The sequence below is a fragment of the Biomphalaria glabrata genome, chromosome 11 (genome assembly GCF_947242115.1).
Source record: "Biomphalaria glabrata chromosome 11, xgBioGlab47.1, whole genome shotgun sequence".
NCBI classification, from domain to species: Eukaryota; Metazoa; Mollusca; class Gastropoda; family Planorbidae; genus Biomphalaria; species Biomphalaria glabrata.
Window position 1 is genome coordinate 31,826,029 of NC_074721.1, and position 25,570 is coordinate 31,851,598.

At 37.0% G+C, this 25,570-nt stretch overlaps 1 protein-coding gene across 1 annotated transcript in view; it reads right to left on the reverse strand.

Annotated features, from left to right (window-relative positions):
• Positions 1-8,178: 8,178 nt before the first annotated feature.
• LOC106062056 (uncharacterized) overlaps positions 8,179-25,570 on the reverse strand; it is a 32,416-nt gene continuing 15,024 nt past the window's right edge. The window contains exons 2-4 of the mRNA XM_056004872.1: positions 13,376-13,466; positions 12,105-12,248; positions 8,179-11,339 (exon numbers count right to left, since the gene is read on the reverse strand). Of these exons, the coding sequence (XP_055860847.1) occupies positions 11,306-11,339; positions 12,105-12,248; positions 13,376-13,466 (269 nt within the window). The 3' untranslated portion in view covers positions 8,179-11,305. The remainder of the gene's footprint in view (positions 11,340-12,104; positions 12,249-13,375; positions 13,467-25,570) is intronic.

Genomic DNA, 25,570 nt, shown 5'->3' on the forward strand with positions numbered 1-25,570 from the left:
TCTGTATTTATTTTTTTTATAGATGTTTCTTTGGTCAATGTGAGTACCTCTGGTCACATCTGGTGGTAGAACAAAAAGCTCGTCCGCTGTTTAATTGTTTTTTTGCTCTGTCTACTAAATTGTATTTGAAATGAAAATTCGCTTGACAAGATTTAGTACAGGCGACTGATCCATGGTACACAGGCCGTACCAGGACGGCATACACAGGCAGTACAAGGGCCAAAACCCGTGCACTGCAAATATGTCCCATCAATACTAATCACATCTAGTAACAATAGTTATGAGGGAGGGGGGAGCGCCGATGACAGGTTCAAAGGTCAGATTTCCAACCTTTCTACTCGAAGGCTATCTCAGGGGCATTTTGTTTATTCCACTAGGCCCGCTATCGCCCCCATCCCACCCCACACACACCTTTTCGCCAACCCCAATCAATAGCATTGGTACGAGAAAATAGAGAACACCAAACTGTGGGAGATGAGTGGACAGAAAAATATAGAAGTGCAGATCTTAGAGAGGAAGTAGAGATGGATTGGTCACACCCTTAGAAAAGATACCAGCAACAGAGCTAGGCAGGCCTTAAAGTGGAAACCCCAGGGAACAAGACGCAGAGGAAGACCAAAAAGAACATGGCGACGCAGTGTACTTGAAGAAGCCGAGAGGTCCGGGAAGAGCTGGGAAACCATCAAAAAAGTATCAAGAGACCGTGGAGAGTGGCGTGTTTTTGTCGAGGCCCTATGTTCCATGAGGAACCCAAAGGAATGATGATGAATCAATAGCATTACCTTGATCCTTACACTCAGTTTTCTTTCAGAAGTCTAAAGTTTCCAAAGTTTGGAATCATAAATGTTTTTTTTTTTTTAGTCTTACATCTAGATCGGCACCTTCGACATAGGGGTCACGGAGGTCACGTCTAGATCCAATATGACCCTTAAGTAAAGCAGATCGGAATAGAGCCACTTTGAATGTTAGTGTTCGTGCTATGGGAGTTGTATGGGATCGAGTTTAAATCTTTACAAATCTTCCCCCCCCTCCTCCACTTTTGTTCCACCCACCCACCACTTCCGCCTCCCTCCACAGTCACCATAAGGCTCAACTGCTTGCTGTAAGTCTGTTGCCAGCGAACGTCTGTTACTCACCAGCGGCACGTGTTGAGGCCATTAACGTCACCAGTGTTTGGTCAGGGGCAGTGGGGGGAGGGGGGAGCTCTGTCACGCTACGTCACTCATACCGGTCCTGACTGGCTGTGGTGGGAGGCGGGGGGTGTGATGGATTGTTGTCTCAAGAGTTACTGACCACAATACATTTATGATCCCCCTTCCATCCTTCTGGTTTTCATTGTTAACACTGGTTCCATGTGGACAGTTTTTGGTCTTGATTCTCAGCGTACTTGTTAATTCATTTCACAATTTGTTATTTCACTTTCTCCACCTACATTTGTTACGTTGTTGTTATTATTATTATTATTATTATTTCTATTTCATTATTGCTTCCTAGTTTTTGAGATATAAACAGGATTTATAGAACAGAACCAAAATCTTTTTTTTTTTTTCAATTCTCTGCGGTGACCGCTAAAAATTGTTGTAGTCCATCAATACGTGCATTCGCTACCTTCGAGTTGGTAACCGGAAATTGAAACTGTCTCATTTAAGAGTTGGTAACCATAGAAACAATAATAACAATAAAAAGAATTAGTACATAGACTATAATCATACACGTGCACGGCTAATCTTCACAGGGTGTCAGTGTTATTGTTTCTGTTTTTTAACAGCTTAAGAAAATCAGATTCTTTTTTATAATTAGCCTATTCAACTTGTAAATTCTTCATCGTCGAAACATGTGTAGAACCTGCAACCTGGATACGCAGCTCGAAAACGGCTCTAACGATTGTCCTAGAAATTTGACAGTTTATGTATATGCTTTAAAATGAAATTCCTAGCTCATTGGCCACACGGGGAGAATTCTGATTTGACCGTTATGAGTTTTTACAAATACAATAATTTTAAAAATTAAATTTGGTCTGGAGTTGAAGACATTCCATAACTTGAACACACCCACATACGCCAGCGGGTATTCCCACATGTACTCATATATAAGAGTGAAATTGTGGGTAAATAAATGATTGGACGCTCATGTTGCACACCACCTTCTACGTCTGGGTCTGTAGGCCTAGCATTAGAATTTTTAACATTTGCTTGACCAGAGTTGTTGTTTTTTTTGGGTTGGGGGGGGGAGGATGAGGTAGGGGTGAAATGTTCCTTTAAAAAAATAAATCTATCATTTATTAGTTTATATCAACACGCCCGAACAAGACACTGGCCCCCAAGGCCATCCTATAGAAGAAAAACTATACGGAGAACTGCTTGATCTGGAAACCACTGCGCGGTTTATCTCAGATAAAGGATTACTGATCTGAACCCTCCGACATGTACAATGAGAACGAAGAAGAAGAGGAAGAAATTCATTAGCTATTAGGAGCAAAATAATCGCCCTTGTAGTTGCTGATCAGCTAGATATATAGGAGGAACTGTCTTTAAAAATAAAACTATGTTACTTCTTTATGTTTCATTTTGCAGACCTCATATCCGTCCTGGTTTAGATACAAAATAAGCTCAGCTCAGCTCATCCCTCCCTCTCATTTAACCCCAGCTCGCCTGTCAGAATGGCCTTAATGTTAATTGTTGCACACAGCAAATCAGTACGCTCCTTGTCGACTGCAGAAAATTCATTTTACGCAATTTTGAAAGGAAAAGCAAAAGTCGTTAACATTTTTTTAACATGTAAGCTAAAAGAGGGGGGGGGGAGGCGGAGGACAACTTCTGCCAGTAGACGAACATGCCAAGTTGCCGCTGAAATGCCAAAAGTTGACAGTCTGTGTTGGCAGAAATATTTGACCGATCTCAAGTATCTGGCCATCATACTGTTAGCAGTCTTGTCTACAGGCAGTCTCCTGGCTAGCTGCGTCGTCCATGCCAGTTTGAATTTGTAAATTTATTTTTTTGTTGGGATTTTGTTGTTTTTTGCTGCAGAGTTGGGTTTGACCTAGTGAAATGTCATTTTTTCATTTAAAAATAAATCTAATTGAAGGTCATTAGTGTTCCACCATTTTTTTTTCAAGCTTTTGGTTTAAGAGCTCGATGTGTATTCAAAACGTGTTTATAAGACTTCAATCTGTATGTAATGTCCACTATTTATAAGACTTCAATCTGTATGTAATGTCCACTATTTATAAGACTTCAATCTGTATGTAATGTCCACTATTTATAAGACTTCAATCTGTATGTAATGTCCACTATTTATAAGACTTCAATCTGTATGTAATGTCCACTATTTATAAGACTTCAATCTGTATGTAATGTCCACTATTTATAAGACTTCAATCTGTATGTAATGTCCACTATTTATAAGACTTCAATCTGTATGTAATGTCCACTATTTATAAGACTTCAATCTGTATGTAATGTCCACTATTTATAAGACTTCAATCTGTATGTAATGTCCACTATTTATAAGACTTCAATCTGTATGTAATGTCCACTATTTATAAGACTTCAATCTGTATGTAATGTCCACTATTTATAAGACTTCAATCTGTATGTAATGTCCACTATTTATAAGACTTCAATCTGTATGTAATGCCCACTATTTATAAGACTTCAATCTGTATGTAATGTCCACTATTTATAAGACTTCAATCTGTATGTAATGCCCACTATTTATAAGACTTCAATCTGTATGTAATGTCCACTATTTATAAGACTTCAATCTGTATGTAATGTCCACTATTTATAAGACTTCAATCTGTATGTAATGTCCACTATTTATAAGACTTCAATCTGTATGTAATGTCCACTATTTATAAGACTTCAATCTGTATGTAATGTCCACTATTTATAAGACTTCAATCTGTATGTAATGTCCACTATTTATAAGACTTCAATCTGTATGTAATGTCCACTATTTATAAGACTTCAATCTGTATGTAATGTCCACTATTTATAAGACTTCAATCTGTATGTAATGTCCACTATTTATAGGAATCTTAAAATGTCGATCTGGTCTTTTCAAGGTAAACTATTTTTCCTATTATAAGATTTCCCGACAAAACCAACGTCTAATCTTTCGACTCAGGACCGGACACAACTGAATGAGACAACACATGCACCGGAAGCTCAAATTGGAACCAGTAAAATCTGCCCATGTGAAGTATCACCAGAGAATGCCGACCAGGTCCTCCAAAACTGCTCTCTTTATCAAGAGGCACGTAGAAGACACTGGCCCCAAAACACCCCAATAGAAAGAAAACTATATGGAGAGCTCCCTGATTAGGAAACCACTGCGCAGTTCATCTCATATATTGGTCTAGTCATCTGAACGCTCCAACATAACAATGAGAACGAAGAAGAATTAAAAAAACTAAAACCTAGCCTATATTGAATGAAATTGTATCAATTATTAGGAATCAGATAGATATATACTATCCTCCGTTGCGTAGCAGTTTCGGTTGTCACCTTAAATCTTGTCAATGCTCGCCCGTCGCCGACTTGTGTGCTCCGGCTTTGCTTTTTTTTTTTTTTTTTTTCGACTATGAGTGGTTTTTGTAACGGGTCGCCCGCCACCGGTTTGTAGTACATTTTGCATATAATGTAAAATTAATTACGACTATTTGATTAACTTATTGGTGACGTTTGATTGAATCATGTGTTGTCATCGACAATGAATAATTGTGCAAAGTTTGAACTTGATCCGTGAATGGGAACTGGAAGAAAAAAGCATGTAACAAATTTACTCAGTCAGACGGAGTGAATCAAGTGAAGCGTGGTAAAATAAACACACGCTCGATTTCCCCGAGTACTTGGAGTTTGCAGCCTGAAAACCTCCTTAGGTTGTCACATGTACTGCGCGATCTCCGGACTTGGCTAATGACGGCATCCTTCGCGAGATAGATTACACAATCTGCTGGAAAAGTATATTTATATCATTATAATATTATTATTATGTTATATACATACAATAACATTTTTTTGTCAAAAAAGCAATCATGCATTATTTTATATAAATGTGCACAATAATCACCTTCCTTGCTTAGAATATCCTCCAATCTTTTGAGTATGAATAGTATTTAATAGTTTGTTTCGTTTGTTTTTTGTTGTTGTTTTGACAAACGCTAACATGTTTATAATTTATAACAAAACGTCCGCTTTCAGAATCAAGCTGCAAAATAAAATGAATCCATTTTTTTCCTCAATCTCTTTTCTAGTTTTTGAGATCTACGAGTAACGGAATGACAGACAAACTACACAAAACTACTCCTTTATGGGGCCGCTAAAAATAACCTTGACGTCGATGTCTCTAGAACATGAAGGAGCCTGCTGCTACGTAAGGCTCCTTGAAAAACTTTAATCCCAGAAGTGGACACTGCAAGGAAGACAGGGACACGGCGGAGATCATCCTGTACGAGAGAACAGGTGCAAACAGAGGTGTCGCTCTGTATTGAGATGAGGACACCCTGAGGAACACCTCTGTCACAGATGAAATGGTTAACTTATTGTACCATAATTTTGTGAATACAGAGAGTGGACGTGTAAACAGTGACCACGAGTTATGAGTTATGAATGACCGGAAGTAAGATCGAGAGTCTAGTAGAGTAGGTGAAATAACTTGCTTCAAGCAAATTAGTTTTCTGGTCAAGTGGAAGTCATGCAACAAATATGCTGGTCATTAGTCACTTCAGGCATAGGCATAGGCAAACTAGGCAGCTGCCTAGGACCTCCAATTGGTGGGGGCCTCATACAGGACATGTTACTATTATTTGAGAGAAGAAATAGCGACAAATCTTGTTCTCAATGTTGTAGTCCCTAGCTTCTTGATAAATTGCATAATTTTAGTTTTTTCGCTGTTTATGTTTTATTTTTATTCAGGGTCACCAAATTCACTTCGCCTAGGGCAGCGGTTTTCAACCTTTTTAGCTCGACGACCCACTAATACGATTCACCAGTAGGCCGCGACCCCCTACCTTAAAATGTATTTCGTTCTTAGGCCTAGTTAGGCTTTAAGTGTGATTCTGCTAATGTAATAAAATAATCAAATTTTAAATGTATGACGTATTGCCATAGCAAAAACTTTATATCGTTGTCTTCAACATTTATTTTCGAATGATAACTATATTCAAAAAAAAAAAGCAGTAACTATCAATCATCATCATCATCATCATGATGAAACTCCATTTGAGTGAGGGCTTGAGAGGCTCAAATCCTCTTTTGCAAAAGCTCTGGACAGAAACCCTGTTGTCTTGCGTAGTGCATAAACGTCGCCATACAGGTTGAAAATTTTTAGTTTCCCAGACCTGTCAAGACGGAGATCAGAAAGTCTGGGGCAGTCAAACAGAATATGAGGCACGGATTCCTTTTCTTCCTCGCATCGGGTGCACCGTGAATCGAAATTTGGCCATAGCCGTGAGAACTATGAGCCAACAAGACAGTGGCCTGTCCTGCACTGTGCTATAACAGCCTGCTTAGGCCTGGACAGCCTCCACCACGGGGAAGTGCGTTCAGGGCGCCACATGCGCTCCCAGACTCCACAGGCTTTTTGGGACTTGTCCCAGCACTGAAACCACTTTTCCATTTCTGTTTTTTGAATTACAGCCAGAGCATGATGAAAACCCACAGCCTGCCAAGTTGGTGGAACCTGCCCTCCACGGTGGGCCAAGGAGTCTGCAATAGTGTTACCAGTCACACCTATGTGACTCGGCACACACTGCACCACCACAGGGGTGCCATAGCGCTGCCTTACGTTGTTTGAGGCCATGATGATAGTATCGATATTTTGGGGCTATGGTCCAGGGCTTTGCAAAGCCTGTAGTACAGATTTTGAGTCAATGACCACAACAATCTGTGTTACCCTCAAATTTCCCTCGCCGAGTTGAGAGCCAACTATCAATGGAGAAATGTCTACCTTCAAGCAAAAGATTGTTCTGTATTTTCTGGTAATATGTTCGTGTTCTTAAATAGGCCTCTCCACACCCACCCCAACCCATTTTTATTTCGTTTTATTGAGGAGAGACAATCGCTTTGTCATTTATTTTGTAGCGTCCTAATCTGAGTAATATTCCTTGACTTCATACGTTAGAGTGTAAATGTTTACCGTAAAAGGTAAATGTGTGCTTGTTACAACACGTCAGAACTGACGAAAATTAAACAATGTAAAATAGAAGTAAAAACAACATTTTTCTATGGTCTTAAGCGACCCCTGGCAAATAGTCATTCGACCCCCAAAGGGATTGTGACCCACAGGTTGAGAACCCCTGGCCTAGGGCCTCCAATTATCTATTTTTGGCTATTGTCATTTACAACTTCCTGGACCATGATGCAACAAACCCATCAGTCAGTAGGAAGATTTAGGACATGGGGGAAAGATATGTTTTTAAATCTACAGCTGCTATAATTCTCAAACTCCACTGACCAGACACCAAAATCTCCACCAAGTCCTGACTTAGCTCTGAAAATCCCAAACCGAACACATATGACCATGACCTTGATTTGAACTCACCATTTCCTGTCATTGATTTCAACAACTGGCAAGACAATTGTAGAACAAGTTAACAGTAGCCCAGTCAGTGGTGTAGCTAGGGGTTTGGAGTACCGGAGGGGGGGTTGATCTTGTTAAGGGCATTTCGACATTCGACATCATGTCATGAGATAGTGTACTTAATAAATATATGTCTAAATTCCAATTGGTACAATTAATAAGTAATATTATTTTTTAAAAATAATCATTAAGACTCTTTTAATGAATAACACCTTTGTTTATTGGCGAGATGATGCTCAAGGGACAAATCTCAATTCATATCGCTTCACGTCGTGCTTCCTGGGCAGCAAAGGCATCTACAACATCATCTACATCGATGCTGTCTAGTAGTTTTGACTCCACGTGAATAGCAAGATTTCGTGGCAGTGGCGTAATATTTAATGTAAAAAGAAAATTAAGACATTCATTTGAGGGCCCCCTCAAGTGGGGATTTTTTAAAATTTGGACCCCTCTTTCCCCACTAAACCCAGTACATCTAGAAATAATCATGGCTACCTTTAAACATAAAGGTATACCACCTTAGTGTAGGGAAACCAAGATGACAAATAGTCACTAACAAATAAACAAAAAATTCAATAATTATTTATATCTTTATTTTCATTTCTTATTTACACAAAAATAGAATAAATAAAACATTAATACAGATTTTTCAAAAAATTAAGGATATTTCACACATTTCTCAAAAATTGGAATTTTAGCATTTGGCAACATAAAAATTAATAGCAGGACAAAAATAAGGTTTTAAAAAAGTCATTTTGTAAAGAAAATTAAATTCTTTGATTTAATTAAATAAATTTGTTATTTCATAGACTTTGGTATAAGATCACAAGTTTTATAAAATATAATCATTCAAACAGAAAAACCGATTGATCTTACAGACAGGCAAACTGACTGACATATATAGATATAGATATCTTGAATGATAGATAGATAGATAGATAGATAGATAGATAGATAGATAGATAGATAGATAGATAGATAGATAGATAGACGGACAGACAGACAGACAGACAGACAGACAGATAGATAGATAGATAGATAGATAGATAGATAGATAGATAGATAGATAGATAGATAGATAGATAGATAGATAGATAGATAGATAGATAGAGTGGTAGACAAACAGATAGAGTGGTAGACAAACAGCCCTTAATTGGGACATTTCAAAACACATCGGGACCTAAAAATCAAACAATGACAGTTGACATGCCAAAACTGACAACGTGAATCATGTACACCGGATGGCAGCTAATTACTGACACAAAATTAAGCATTCAGGAAGCTCCTTAGATTAAAAAAACAATAAAGGAAAGAAATACTCAAACCATTTTATTAATATACAAAAGAAAAAGTGCACTCCAACTATCACCCACGTTTTATTTGTTGACCTCAAGACATGATAGTCACATTGCGTTGTGAGCCACGAAGAACAATTAAGGATACAGACATTTATAGGAATTCATATTTACAACAATAATATAATGAAGCTAACACTAAGAACAGTGTTTAAAGTCTAGTGATACTTTGGACATTCATAGGCTGTTACCGCTGATACTAAAATGTTCATACATTTTTTTTTTAAATCTATAATGAACTGACAAAAAAGAATATTTGTCAAAACTCTATGCAAATTACTAGAAACCACTGACCTATATATACACGGAAAACGGAAATATATTTTTATCATATAATGATCAGGCATCAGATCTATATATATAGATTTTTATGTACGTAACTCTTTTTCAAGCTGTAAGGGAAGTCGCCCTGAATTTAGGCAAATAGAAATTTTCTTAGAAAAGTAATTATCTTTAGTTTTCAAAGGTTAGAAATAATGCTATCCTATTTTGCGAATTTTAAGTAGAATGAGCTATCATTAATATTAATCACAGAACTATATATTTACGCAAATCTATGTTAAAAAGCCTTTTCCTGTTAGTTTTCATTGAAATAATGTTTCGAAAACCCCAGATCGAAATAATGTAAGTCTGTTGATTTTAATCATCTTATGATTTTCAATTGTATATTTAAATAGATAGAATACCTAAATCTTTCTAGATGTAGAGTATGTATTTAAAGATTGCAAAATAATAATTATGAGACGGGAGTACCTACTCTTATTTTCCATATTCATTTACTCGAAACAATAAATTATTTGTTAGGTTAGGGTTGAAAAAAAAAACAACAACTTTACTTCTTATAACTACGTTACAAAAGAACACTTTGTTTCAGCTTCTATAAGTTTTTCACATTTCTGTATACTGTTAGGTATACTATATGTAGGTCTGTGACTCGGTACTACAAACCCAGAAAGCAATCCACACACACTCACATTACGGTCTATAAATAGATAAACAAAAACTATAACATACGGATTTAGATTATTAAACTATTTTATTACAACTCACCATTTCTTTCTATCTCCACCGTCATCAAAAATATAAAAAAAACATGGATTTTGTATAAAGGAATAAATATTTATGACATTACAGACTAAAACTGAACTTCTGAACACAGATTCAAATCAACTAAATGAAAGGCATGAAAAATAGCTTTTTTTTTTATATATTTGAATGTATATTAATTCATAAAACATGATGAAGAGTATTCTGACAAGAACATTTCCGCTACTAACGGTATGGTAATGCCACGGTGATTGGAGCAGTCTGATTGGTTGACTTTTTGTACAGAGATATGATGGTGGCATCGTGAAGTTTGTCGGGATAGTAATTTTGCCCCAGCATAAGGTGAAAAGGTCTGATAACCGTTTTGTGAGAGCATCACATCGAATTTTGAAATGGTCTGCTAGAATACTGTCTGAGCCAGGCGCTTAGAGCCTTTTGAGATTTCCTATTGCCGTTTCAACCTCAACAAGACTTAAATATTAGTCAAATTCCTTTTTTTTTTGGTTAAATTCCATTTCTATAGCCCATCTATCAATCTTATAGCACGCTCAGAGGGCGATGATTCTATTACTTTTGTGGACCTGTGGGGGGCGGGGTGGGAGGGGGTATCTAAGAAAATGTTTCCTTGCTGTATTTAGGTGCCTGGCAAACAAAGCTCTGCTCGAGTTGGAATTTGAACTCGAGCCCCCTTATTAGGTGGTTGTAACTTGTCAGCCACACTTCGTACATATTTCACTGTTTCCTGTGGAATTTCAGCAAGAGACGTTTCAGATACAACTATAGTGCTCTGTCCACCGATTGACCGTGGTGTCCACCCTGCCTAGGAATTGCTTAAAGTCACAAAAAGGCAATAAAACATCACAAACTTAATATCAATCTAAATATTTGGTGATAAAACTAATATTTATACCATTAACATAAACAAATACGAACAAATACAAGGACATTTGACAGGAAGATCACGTCTGACATAGGCTTGTACCGTGACCTTTTTGCACCCGACTGTCACGGAAACTAATTGAAACTTATATAATACTCCTTGTAGTAGCTTCATAGGTTCCTATTTCAATGCGTGCTTTGTTATGGTCCTCTCATCATTAATCTCTAACCAAATTGTCAGGTAACTAAAGAACACAATAACATTATGATCTGCAGAGTATTTATATATCAAACATTCATAGTAAAGTGCAGAGTCGGCATCAGAATACGCAATTTGAGATACCGCCACATAAATGAATCGGGCAAATAAAAATCAGGTATGTTGGCAGGATGTTCTTTGACAATGATAATAACGAACGAGTCTAATCAGAGTTGGCATGTCATGTATCAGTTGGCGTGATCCAATCATTGTATCTGTCAATGAGAGAAAGGGGTTAACACCATTAAAAACTAAAGACAGAGATTTGCGTCAGATTATCTCACATCACTGTAGTAATTAATAAGGTATACATTTGAACATATATAAAAAACTTTCACATAAATGGCAATGATTAGCGGTTCTTTCCCTTAGGTAAGCTTTGTTTATTTTTAAAGTTTGTTTTTTTAATTGCTCGTTTACTTTTAGATTGTTAACTCTTACGCTTGTAGTACTTAGCAATATTTATTACTCAGTTCATAACAGTGACCTTTCAATAAAACGTCTTTATTTATTTTCATTCTAATTTACTTCAAAATCTCTAAAAATCTTCGTTTTTTTTTTGTTGTTGTTTTTTTTTTTCCTTTTTTCTTCTTTATCTATGGTCCCCCAACATTTCTTCATATCGCTTTCTCTTTTTTTTTACAATGTTTTTTTTTGTTTACACAAATGATTCTCAAACTTTTTTTCCTTAACGAAACACTTCGCACATTCTAAGTATTTAGCGGAACATTTTGATTATTTTTTTTAGAGAGATTAATTCACGTGGTGCCCTACTAGTTAATTATTCAAGTCGTTTGTGGAACACCTAGTCAGGCCTAGCAGAACACTAGGGTTCCGCGGAACACAGTTTGGGAAACACTGTTTTACAGAATGTAAACCTGATATTAAAATCAATGCTAAGCAGATAGATGGAACTTAAATTCGTTGTGCGAATTTCCAGTCAATGAATCTATTTTGATGTTAATGTGCAGTATACTGACCCTTCCAGCAGACGTGACTTCGTGTTGGGCTGCTTATGTTCCTTCTTCCACTTCATCCGCCGGTTCTGGAACCAAATTTTAATCTGACGTTCTGATAAGGTCAAGGAATGTGCGATCTCTATACGTCTCCGTCTTGTCAGATACCTACAGGAGGCAAAGATGGAATCAAAATACATTACACATTATCAATGTGTTTGGAAATTAAAGCAGAAAAGTACATGGCTTAAAAAGAAAGGAAACAGATGCAATTAAGGACTCTTAAAAAAAAAGAATAGCGATTCGAAATCGAGTTAGAAAATTCAGTACAACAGAGGACTTGGTGAAACCATGTGCTGATGGCAAAGGGGGCCCATTATTACGACTTGAGAGCCGCATTCATTTCTTTTGAGAGCTGGTTTCCAAATCAAGTAAAATGAGCCCTTTCGAAAGTCACAATTGGCCTAATGGGGTGGGTGATTGGGCGACGTAGAGAAGTATAGATACAGAGAAGATTTGCTTGTTTCTCCCCCCCCCCCTCCTCTTTTTTTTCTTAGCCGCGCTCTCTATCGCCGCGAAAGTTACGTGGGGGTAACTCTAGTTCGACTTGCAGAATTATCTTTCCATGATTTCTTCACCGACGGTGAGAGAGTCGGCGTGCGTGCGTGTCCCACAAGGTTGGGCGATGTAGAGAATTATATACACAGATGATCAACTTTCTATTTAAATGAAATTACTGAATCAGGATCAACTGACTGTTTCTTTTTCTTCAAAGTTAAAAGGGACCCAATCTATAATAGCTATTGTAGAGTTCTTTTCGAAGATGTTGGCTACATTCTTTAAAATAGGACTAGTTACTGAATCCTGGTTGATCGCCGAAAAAAAATCTGACTTTTTTGTTAGTCTCGAGAGTGCTACTCAATCTGTACAATAAAGCAATATGTTTCTTATAGACGTTAGTTAAACGCATTTTAATTCTTTTTTTTTTTTACGATTATACTACATAAATAGAAATACCGAAACGAATGTACACATATAACTACACTCAGCCATATTCACACATACTCACATAATCACACACTCACACCAACACATACTGGCATGCACATGTATAAACAATCCCACTCATTCTCATATACACACAATCATAGACTCACTCACACAGTAAAACATGCACACTCCCACACACATTCGTACACCCACATACATACGCTTACGCACAGATAAGTTAATACTGACCATCATTTTTTTTGTCTTCAGTAAACTCACACATTGAATTTGTTAAAAGATCTCACCTGTTGAAGTGGAACTCTTTTTCCAGCTCCAGGATCTGCTGTCTGGTGTACGCTGTACGGTTTCTCTTCGAGTCTGTCACGCATGCAGTACCTGTGAACGTTAGGATAATAGCATGGTATTAGTGTGCAGAGTTGATTATAAAGTTCAATTTCAAGAGTAATCTTAGTGTAGATATGGGATTATGGGTACAAGCTCTTCAATTTTTACAAAGCTTATATCAGCTCTGTCTGTCTGCCTGAGTCTGATAAAAAGTTAAAAACTTTGCAAAATTATTAATTGAACCTGACAAGACATGAATCAATAAAAACAATTTTTTTTTAACAATCAGTTAATTAATTGTTGGTGATTAATTTTTTTTTTTGACATCAAGATAAGAGGAATAAATGCTACTTAATGAGAAAAGTGGATGTATATATGGATTTAATCCCCTTATTACGTTTTCTCCCCTTTCCCATTCTCGGATCAAGCTGAAATTTTGCATAATTATTCAAACTAATAAAATATAAAATAACCAATTATTTAATCCTGTAGTACTAATTGGATGCGTGTAAAGTGTTGCCTTTGAATCCTGGTGAAGACTGGGAATTTTAATTTAGGGATCTTTGGGCGCCTCAGAGTCGACCCAACTCTAATGGATACCTGAAATTAGTTAAGGAAAAGTAAAGGCTGTTAGTCGTTGAGCTGGCCACACGACACCCTCATTAACCATGGGCCCACAGAAACAGTTGACCTTTACATCATCTGCCCTATAGATCGCAAGGCCTGAAGTTGAAACTTTACTTTACTGCCTAGTACTAATTAATTAATTTTGTTTTATATAGAAGAAAAGGAGCTAACCCTGCAACTTTCTTATAATTGACAGTAGTTAGCGGTTCTTTCCCTTAGATAAGCTTTGTATTTTTAAGTATTATTTTTTCTATTGCCTGTCAATAATAAAATCTGTATAAGTATTCCAGATAAAAAAAAAATTGCACTTTAAAATTTAAATCGTCACTTTGCCTACAGCAGTTCTAGTCGTTCTATACACTGCCTAGGCACAGTAGGAAACGGAGGAATCATTTCCTACTTTGCCTAAAATCTACATTTAGTATACACTCTACCCTCACACCCCCCTCCCTCTCGGAAAAAAAAAAGTTTGAATAGTTTTGACTATTCCATGAACACATATTGCGAACTACGGATAGCCTGGCTGTAGAGTAGGTGCTGTCTTGATGGTTCAAACCCCTGCTCGCCGCAATCCTCCGACATAAGGTGTGAGGCTTTCATAAGTACGCAATAACCCTTTCAAATCTGTTTGATCATCCGACACATGTCAAATATTTGTAAAAACTTGAAAAGTCAGATTCCTACTTGCGACCAAGACATTGACATATTCCACATAGCTCCATACATTAACGACGAGGAGTGTCAACCAGTAACACAAACTAAAAACCCAGAAATACCTAGGTGTTATAATAAATAAAAAACTGTCATGGAATCCCAATATTAATGAAACTATCAAAAAATCAAACAAAGCATTAGGGTTTATTAGAAGAAATTTCTATAAATCAAATAAGAACATAAAACTAAAATGTTATTTAACCTTGGTTAAGCCAATAATAGAATATGCATCCTCTGTTTGGGACCCCCCAACACAAGAAAACATTAAGAAACTGGAACAGACACAAAATAGAGAAGTGAGATTCATAACAAACGAATATTCACATTTGACTAGAGTAACACTTTTAGTAAAATCACTAAATTTAGAAAGCCTTCAGGAGAGAAGACTCAAAAGTAAAGTAGCAATTATACATAAAACACTGAACCATAATCTACAAATACAAAATTTAATAAAATACTCAGAAAGACACAAAGATAAAGGCACATTCCTCGTCCCATATACTAGGACAAATTTGTACAAATGCTCTTTCTTCCCTAGTGCTATTAGAGCATGGAATGGGTTGCCTGAGCTAGCCAGGAAAACCAGTGACTTGGCAGAATTTAGGTCATTGGTTAATCCGCATGACTAAATGCATGACGCGTGGGACGTAATCATTTTCTTTTTTGAAGTAACGTCTGAATTTTATAAGATAAGAAGATAAGAATCTCGCAGTATGACTTTCATCAGTATTTTTTTTTTGTCGGAGTTACTATAAATGAAATAAATCATTTCATTTGAATTAATAATTGCATCAATTTTTTTTTTTTTCGCAATTGATTCACTTAGGTTTTTTGGACAAACTGTTGGTGGTTATAACACTAATTCCACAGCATACTTGAAACCCAAATCTATTGGACACAAAATAACAATTGTGTTCTTTAGAATTAAAAGGTGAACGGCTCTTGAACAGAGGGATAATAAAACTTTTCTACTCATCCTAAGATTAATGAGGATGCAGTACTTCCCATTTTTGACCTACATATTTTGCCACAGCCAGGGCAAGCATTACCATTGTCCGGCGGTGGTCAGTTAAGATTTTCTATTCGCCGTCTGCATCTGTCCTCGGCAGCGGATTGCCTTTTGGTCTCCCACGTGTATCCCGCGACCTTTGTAAGTGACCTCCAGCTTCTTTTGAACATATAGACACATACAAAACACGATTTTTACATTCGTAATAAAATTAAGATATAGAATGTGACTACATAAAGCAATATCTTTTTACCAGTTTTATTACGTTAATTTTGTTGTTATTTACCATCAGTAACACAACCTTCTGTTGTTCAATCAATATCAAATTTCAGCTTATAAAAATTATGTTTTAAGCTATTTCCTTCATAAAAATGTTGTTATGAAATATTCTTTGTATTATTATTTTACGTTATACGGATGTATGCAAACGCGACATGAAGCTCTTCAAAATCGACACTGGCAACTGGGAAGAGGTGGCACTGGACAGATCCACATGGAGAGAGAGCATAAAGGAAGGATCACAAATTGGAGATGTCATACACAACTGAAGCAGAAAGAAGGGTGAAAATGCAACGGCGCCTGGTGATTATATATGCCCAACCTGCGATCGCAGCTGTGTATCAAAGATTGGCCTCTTTAGTCACACAAGAAGTTGCAAAGACGTAAAATGCCACAGATTATTGATATGAAATAATATATTATGTCTTTTCTTTTGAATAAAATTGTATTTAGAAAAAAAAAAAAAAGGCCCAAAAAAAGAAGCTAAAGCCCAGAAAAGAGGTGAATGAAATACCCAAAAAAAAGAGGCAAAGAAAAGAGGCAAAGGCCCAAGGATTCCTAGGATGTAAACAGCTCGACAACTGAAGTCAAAAGCTAAAAAAGCTGAGGTATCCTAAACAAAAAAAAAAGGAAAAAAAATCATGTTTCAAATTTTTTCTTTAATTCTTTGTGATTTAATATTTGTGAAATGTGAGCACTTACAAATAAAAACTAAATAAAATAAAAAGCCCACAAAAGAGGCTGGAGGGCCTAAAAAAAGCTAAAATTGAATAGCGCTAATTCTGAGGTTATATTTTAGAAAAAATTTAAAAAGTACTACTAATCGAAAATTCTTATTTATCTTTAACTTGTTATAAGACAAATAACATTGTCAATAATTATTTGATTGTGTGTTTTAAAAGGGTGCATTTCAGAAGCGGACTGGGAACATCCACTGGGCTAATTAAAGTTTCTTTTTCCTAGAAACCCACCGTTGACCCTCGCAATACCAGCTAGAAAATATCCTTTACTTACTTTACTGTTGACTGCTGATGTAAATCATTTTCAGTTTAAATATAATGACTCTATGACTCTATGACTCTATGACTCTATATCTGAATATCGTTCTTCTAATAAGTTCCATCATTTTTATATACTACGCGATTAACAAACAAGGTCTCTATTTCCTAAAGTGGAGATTTCACCTTAAAACCAAAGTATGTCCTACAATAGTACCACAGCCATGAAAGTTTCCAAATAACTTGATTAACACATGAAATGAGTGATGAAAAAGTCAAATGTCAATTTTGACATTTGGTATGACGTCACCTCTGCGTGTTACTATGAAAACAGAGGACAATTTGGCAACAGATTTCTCAAAAAATATTTAATGATTTTGAGCTGTAACTTTGCAAATATGTTTAAACATATATTATCAACATCCCCTACTAAAATCATTATATTCCGAAATGTATTTGCGTATAAAAATATTTTATTATTTATGTTTTTTTTAAGCAAAAAACATGAACATAACATTTTATAAATGACCATAACTTAATATCTCAATATCCCATTATAGTAGATCTGTTGCAATGTGCTTAAAACATACAACAGTTTATATTTGCCAAGTTTCATGAAGATATATTAACAACTTTTGAATAATTTAAATCAATGTCAGGAAATTGGTCAAAAAAATTAAAATGTAGAAAAATGAAATTTAAAGAAAAACTTGGATAAATAAAAAAAATAAAATTAGTTAAATGATTATTGGTAATTAATTATCGAATAAGAGAAATAACTTGTACATAATAATAGATATAGTTTTAAGGGCGGAGTTCTTCCCCTTTAGATAAGCTTTGTTTTTTTTTAAAGGATTTTTTTTTCCTTTTTTTTTTCTTTATTACATTGAGTGATTTTCTAGATCACAACACCGGGCGTCACCGGTGGGAAAGACGTTAAAGGCTAGTATTGGCTAATGGGTCACTTTAAAAACAATGAGGGGAGACTACGTGTTTGTATAACTGGCTGCTTCTGTGTCACGCTGCAGACACTCCAGTAAAACACATCTCCCATGTCACATCTGTCAGGATCTAACCCGGGCTTAACCTCTGACCCCCCACCTGACTTGGCACTTAGAGACAGGTAAGCGAACAAACATCATTTTCAGCTTTGCCTGGTGAACTCGGGGGTCAACCAGAGACAGGCTAGAATAGATTCAGTTAAAAGAGAGCAGTATCAAAAGTGACGTGCTATTGATAAGGAAAGTGTGTATTCAATTCATCTACTATAAAGTAGAACCTCGATTTACCGAATTATTGCGAACTGTGGTCTGTCCGGTTAATCGATAGTCCTGATAACCGAATGCGGAATTTTATAATTGGTCTATTTCACCAAACAATAGGAACAACAATTCCTATGCTGGTATAGCTTAATACGTAAATATAAAGTTCAAGTAAAATACACTGGGGAAACAAAGCGTTATATGTGGTGGCCCATTATTTAATAATCTCTCATCTTTTGGTAGCCTACTATTAAATAATCTCTCATCTTTTGGTAGCCTACTATTAAATAATCTCTCACCTTTTGGTAGCCTACTATTAAATAATCTCTCACCTTTTGGTAGCCTACAATTAAATAATCTCTCACCTTTTGGTAGCCTACTATTAAATAATCTCTCATCTTTTGGTAGCCTACAATTAAATAATCTCTCACCTTTTGGTAACCTACTATTAAATAATCTCTCAACTTTTGGTAGCCTACTATTAAATAATCTCTCACCTTTTGGTAACCTACTATTAAATAATCTCTCAACTTTTGGTAGCCTACTATTAAATAATCTCTCATCTTTTGGTAGCCTACTATTAAATAATCTCTCATCTTTTGGTAGCCTACTATTAAATATTCTCTCATCTTTTGGTAGCCTACTATTAAATATTCTCTCATCTTTTGGTAGCCTACTATTAAATATTCTCTCATCTTTTGGTAGCCTACTATTAAATATTCTCTCATCTTTTGGTAGCCTACTATTAAATATTCTCTCATCTTTTGGTAGCCTACTATTAAATATTCTCTCATCTTTTGGTAGCCTACTATTAAATATTCTCTCATCTTTTGGTAGCCTACTATTAAAAATCACTCAGCTTTCGCTGCACATCAGCAGGTCATTTTGGCGACGCAGTTTTGGCTGTTTCTGCGACGTCGTTTTGGCGATGGTTTATTGTACAATATTCAAACTCATACAATAATACTAATAAGGCTTGTCTTCGAGTCTGAAGATTAATTAGGTATACACATGTTGCCACATCCAGCGCAGGCATAGCCATTGTCCGCAGGTGGTCGAGTTAGATTTTCTTTTCACCATCTACATTTGTGCTCGGCAGCAGATTTTCTATTGGTCTCAAATGTGTATCTCGCGGACATTGTAAGTGACCTCCAGCTGTCTCGTTCTGAAGTCACATGCCACCAGGTACTCTCTTCTATGTCAGTTAAAGCAAGTTGGCGCCTAAGCTGGTCCTCAATACGTTTCCGTGGGGCAACTCTGTTAAGTCGATCACCTTTCAGCTCAACAAAAAGACTGCTTTTGGCATACGTTTGTTCCCCAAACGGAATACGTGCCCTGCCCAGCGTAACTGTCGGACCATAAGGAATGCCTCTATTCTGTCCATACCGGCGTTTGCAAGGATATCGATGTTTATAGTGCGGTAATGCCACCGTATGTGGTCGAAAATGAGCATATTTCTCATTTCCTATGGACTTGAAGATGAATGTAAAGTCCAATCCTCGCTTTAAAAAGCCGGCCGCATTTGTGCCATGGGTGGGTTAGGTCAGTTGCAGATAGGCCTGTTTCTTCTCTCAGCTTTTTGTTGGTTCGGCGCTCTTTCACTCTGGCTATTCTTTTTCACTCAATCTTGAGACTCCGAGACTCACAGCTTCACGCCATGAGGAGCGATCAAGAGCCAGCCGTGAATGTCGATATCGCATTCCTTAAAGGAGCTCTTGTGAGTGTCTTTGTAGCGCTTGTATTGGCCTCCCTGTGAGCGCTTTCCGGCACACAACTCCCCGTACAGAAGTCTCTTGGGAAGGCGATTGTCTGGCATGCGGACTAAATGTCCCGCCCATCGAAGTTGGGACCTTTTTACTGTCGCAATGATACTGTACATGTGCAGCTTTAAGATTTCTGTGTCTGGTATGTGGTCGCACCTTATGGATACACCTTAGACTCTTAGTTCTTTCTGTATAATAACCATGTCTCAGATACATATAGAAATGGTTGAGAGAACCACTGCTTGGTAGACATTAATTTTTTGTAGGCAGGCGGATCGACCAATAATATATTGTTAATTAGCATACCAATAAACCCAAACATGCAAAAAATGAGATATGCATCATTCTTTATAAAAGGTAGCTAAAGTTTACATGAATAATGTGTTTAAAACATTCGGCGACAAAAAAAAAAACAACAACACCATGACAACAAAACGGCGTCGCCAAAACGTTGTGAACCGCAAGACCACTTAGATCGAGGCCGATCGTCATAGAAGGTATGAACACTAGCACCATACGTCACAACCTGTGGGCGGTCGAGCCTAGTAACTCGTTGCCACGTCACAGGTCTGTACAACGTGGCTACGAACTAATGGTATCCATTGCCCACAGGTTGCGACGTCGCAGGTCAGAGTTGAGGCAATCTATGACGAATGGTGTCGCTGTCGGCGTACTGTAAAGCAAAATAAAAATAAAAAGACAGTCCGCATATTTAACGTTCTACTGTATACATCTCTAAATCTTGACCACTTCCGGTTTCGTAGGAAAAAAATGGGAGATTAAGAACATTTATTATGAGATTATTCGGTAGACCTTTTTTTAACCGGGGTATCGAAATATGAGTTGAATATAAGTTATAAGAATGTTTACATTATGTTTATGTACAAAAAAAATATTTGATTAGTCTGTGATAACAAACAAAAAGAAAACACACCAGGCTATCAAAGTATTAGCTCTGTGAAAGCAAGTTTAGAGGGTCATTCAATTATGACGACTGCGACCTCAGAAGTCTATATCGCTTTGATTTGTCTTCCTTTCTATTATGTATTAAGATAACTCAAATGGGGGGGAAAATGTGCTCTCATTACTTACTATTACTGATTCCCAACCTTACCTCGTCTGTAGACTGGACACTGGTGTCCCGGGCCGAAAAACCCAAATGATACGAAAAGAAAAGAAATTAGCGCCGAAAGCATTCATTAGAAAAGTGTGGATCTCGATCTAGTAGGCTACCTAGAATTATTGGCATTCGGAAGTTTACTAGAAACCAACTTCTGAATATTCGGCTGCGTAGACACCAAATCTAAACAATAAATCAACTTCATGATTTTATCACGTAACGTATGTCCTTAACACTAATAACAGGTGATATACTGACAAAAACATTGTGATCATCTTTTTGTGAGCGTATAAATTGTTTGGCTTATCCTGCATGGATGACTGAACTCTCGAGTCCATGAGTTACGGTGGCAGGAATCTCGTCGTAACAACGTCCGAAAATATTTTTGACAAGAAATGTTTCATTATTCAAAGCATGAAAACCCAATAATCTTTTACTGTAATTAGCCTCTAAGAATTTGGAACATTGTATGTTTCAATGGCAATGATGATGATGTTGTAAATCTTTACAGGCCTGGAAGTCGTCAATGCCCACATTTGTTTGCCTGCTGAAATAAAGTCGTCTGCCAACATGGAACATTGTCTTCCTCTTGAAGTCTGCTGTTATTTATTCAGCAATGGAACACTTCCATTTTCTTGTTATCTATACTCTTTTCTTCCTGACGATTCCACAGTTCTTGTAAAAAGGCAGGTTTCAATATTTTCAGAAAGAACATCAGAATGAAATTCTTTCAAAGAAAAATGATAGAGAAGAATGGAGAAAGAAGGTTGACAGATCTTGTGTGGTGCCCCAGCGGTCCAGCAGACCAAAGGCTAGGTTAAAGTGAATATGAAGTTAGATGTGAACCTGGCCTAACTAATGTCTTATAATGAATATCTAATTGATCTAATTGTTTTACAAAGGGTTAATCTCTTTTATCCATCCCCTGCAGTTCACGTGATAATATGAAAAACTACTTATTAATTGTTGTTTTAAATTATGTCCAACTTTTATGCATAATAAATAGATTTTTTCTCTTTTAAAAAAGGGAACCTTTTTTTTTTTTTTGTAAATGTAGTAGTTAGCATGACAGAAGTTTCTTAACTTCACAATTCATTTGTAAATAAAAATTTTTGACATAATTTGCATAAATGTGCTGAAAATATGGTAGATCGTGCTCCTCCCTACTAAACAGACAGCAGTGTTTGCTATTATTAATATTGAATAGTTGTAAAAGTGGTGTATTTTTATGAAAAAAATTGCTTGCATAAGTGATTTTAAAAAATTAGATTTTTCGCTTTCAGAAAAGAAAAAAGTAGCCGTTGCATCAGAACTTAGAATGGTCTAAAATATTATTATGTCGGATTTTCACTACCTTTTCTAGTTTACGAGATCTAAACGGGACGGACGGACGGACATTCCATACAAAAGTAATAGCGTCTTTTCCCTGATCGGGGGCCGCTAAAAAACTAGATCTAGTTATTAAGAACTTGAAATAGTATCGTGCAAATATAATACATTGTAGAGCCTAGTAGTTCTATAGATGGACCTGCAAGACTTCAATCTATCTAAAGTCTAGAGATATTTGTTTAACTTTGTTTTCTTTTGTTTTGTGTATTTCGAAACAAAAAAGACAAGAAGAAAGAACTAAGCGAAAGAAATGTGAATAAGGAAAGAGAGAATCAAACAGGGACAGAAAGAGAGAGGGAGAGAGAGAGAGAGATAGCAAGATATAAAGAGCAACATAATAGAGAGTGTCAGATTGCAAAAGAGAGGGATAGAGAGAAACAAGAGAAAGACACATCAAGTTAAGTAGATAATGAGAGAAAAAAAGAGAGTGAGAGAAAGAGATAGAAAGAGAAAAAGATAGACAGAGAAAGAGATAGAAAGAGAGAGAGAGAGAAGGAGAGAAAGAAAAGAGAGAAAGAGAGAGAGAAATAGAGAGAAAAGGAGAGAGAGAGACAGAAAAAGGGAGAGAGAAAAAGAGGAAAAAAAACAGAGAGAGAGAGAACAGAGAGAGAGAACAAAGAGAGAGAGAGAGAGAAAGAGAGAGAGAAAGAGAGAGGGAAAGAGAGAGAAAGAGGGAGAAAGAGAGAAAAAGTGAGAAAGAGAGAGAAAAGGAGAGAGAGAGAAAGAGAGAGAGAAAAAAGAGAGAAAGAGAAAGAGAGAGACAAGGAGAGAGAGAGAGACAAGGAGAGAGAGAGAAAAGAGAGAGAGAGAGAGAAATAGAGAGAAAAGGAGAGAGAGAGAAAAGGGGAGAGAGAAAAAGAGAAAAAACAGAGAGAGAGAGAAAGAGAGAGAGAGAACAGAGAGAGAGAGAGAAAGAGAGAGAGAAAGTTTTCTAGTCATCTGTGTTATGTAAGATGAGAAAAAACCCGAGAGTCCGGTGGAGTAATTGCTCGCGACACGCAGCATGCCTCTGATCTTCCTTAACTTAGTTACGAAGAGGGGGGGGTAGGACATGGGGCGCCTTGAGGGAAGGGGCGGGTGTACATGGCGCAGGAACGTTTTATGTCTGTGTTGAAACATGGCAAGCATGCTAGCAGATAGACCGAGGACAGGAAGGGAGATGGAGGAACTCTCGTGGGATGAGAAAGGCACGAGATTTTAACGAGAGCTACATTTCGGAGGAAGAAATGAGGAGGTGATATATTGCTAAGAACAAAATTTTAAAAAATCACAGGAGGAAAAGAGAGAAAGAGGCAGAGGAAGAAGAGGAAGAGATAGAGAGTGACTTAAAAGAGAAAGACAGTTGCAAGATAGAGAGTGACTTAAGAGAGAAAGACAGTTGCATATAAATAAAGGCAAATGTGTAAAATGTTCTGAGATTTCCTAACCATACGACTTTTTTTCTCTCTCTCTTTCTCACTCTCTCTCTCTCTATAATGTTCCAATTCAACATGTATTCAGTTCGGATGTTCTAAGAGAGATGCCAAGCCTACGGCCCGCGGACTATAATCGGTAAAACACGTGACTGAAATGTATTTGTTGCTTCCCCTTCTCCCCCTCCCCCCCCACCCCCCAACAGATCGAAAAGGCTGAGAACCATTGAGTTACAATATCAACCTAAATTTAGCCAAATTCACTGTATCAACATACATCTAGCCACATTCACTGTATCAACATACATCTAGCTACATTCACTGTATCAACATACATCTAGCTACATTCACTGTATCAACTTACATCTAGCCTTATTCACTGTATCAACATAGTCTAGCCTCATTCACTGTACCAACTTACATGTATTCTTATTCACTGTATTAACTTACATCTAGCCACATTCACAGTATCAACTTACATTTAGCCACATTCGCAGTATCAACCTCCATGTAGCCACATTAACTGTATTAAACTAGACATAGCTGCGGTCTTTCAACCGAGGGGTAGACATAATGCACCGAACAGGTCCCACTAGATTTACACAATGGTAATAATAATGCTTAGTAGAAGTCATTGGGTCGAAGCATTTTTTCCCTTGTCTACATTTGCTACAGTCAGTTATTGTGGCCAATACCAAGGTCCACTCTGACACTGAATGTACTATAGTGATGTGGTGCTATAGTGCTGTAGTGCTATAGTTTTGTATTACATTCAGCCGTTGTCTTTCTCTAGTGCAGTGTTTCCCAAACTGTGTTCCGCCAGCCCTGAAAAGGTGTTCCACCAGCTACTGGAATAATTAACCATATGCCACCACGTGAATTAATTTCTCTAAAAAATTAGCTAAGGTGTTCCACTAAATACTCAGAATGTGCGAAGTATTCAGAGAGACGGCCCTAGTAGAGCCCAGGGCCCCGGGCGACTGTCGTATCATGGCCACGAATCTTTGTAAAATGGGCAGGCAGTAACGAAAGATTCTCTTTATTGCGGGCCGCCTAATGCGCGGGGTCTGGGGCGGTTATCACACTCGCCACCCCCTAAAGCTGATTCTGTTTACCGTTAAGAAAAAGTTTGATAAACACTGCACTAGTGCGTCCTAACATAGCCTGTAATATAGCACTCCTCGTGACTGTCCGACACTCTGACCCTCTGAGTACCAATAGCACAATTGGACACTATATGCCCCACAGTGCTATAATAGTCCCTAACACTGCCTATGCTACTGAACAAGAATCTTTTCTTTCACCACATGTTTTGTTTTAAAACTTTCATGATTAAAAACACTCACATTGTTGTTTTTTTTAAATATACATATTGCTTAGTACAAATACTCCTTCTTCCCTAGTGCTATTATAGCATGGAATGGGTTGCCTGAGTCAGCCAGGAAAACCAGTGACTTGCCAGAAGTTTGTCCTTGATGAACATGACTAGATTGACAAAGGAACACGCGTAGGACGTAATCATCTTCTTTTTTGAAGTAACGTCTGTATTTTATAAGAGATGGCTAAATTCTTTAGTGAAGAT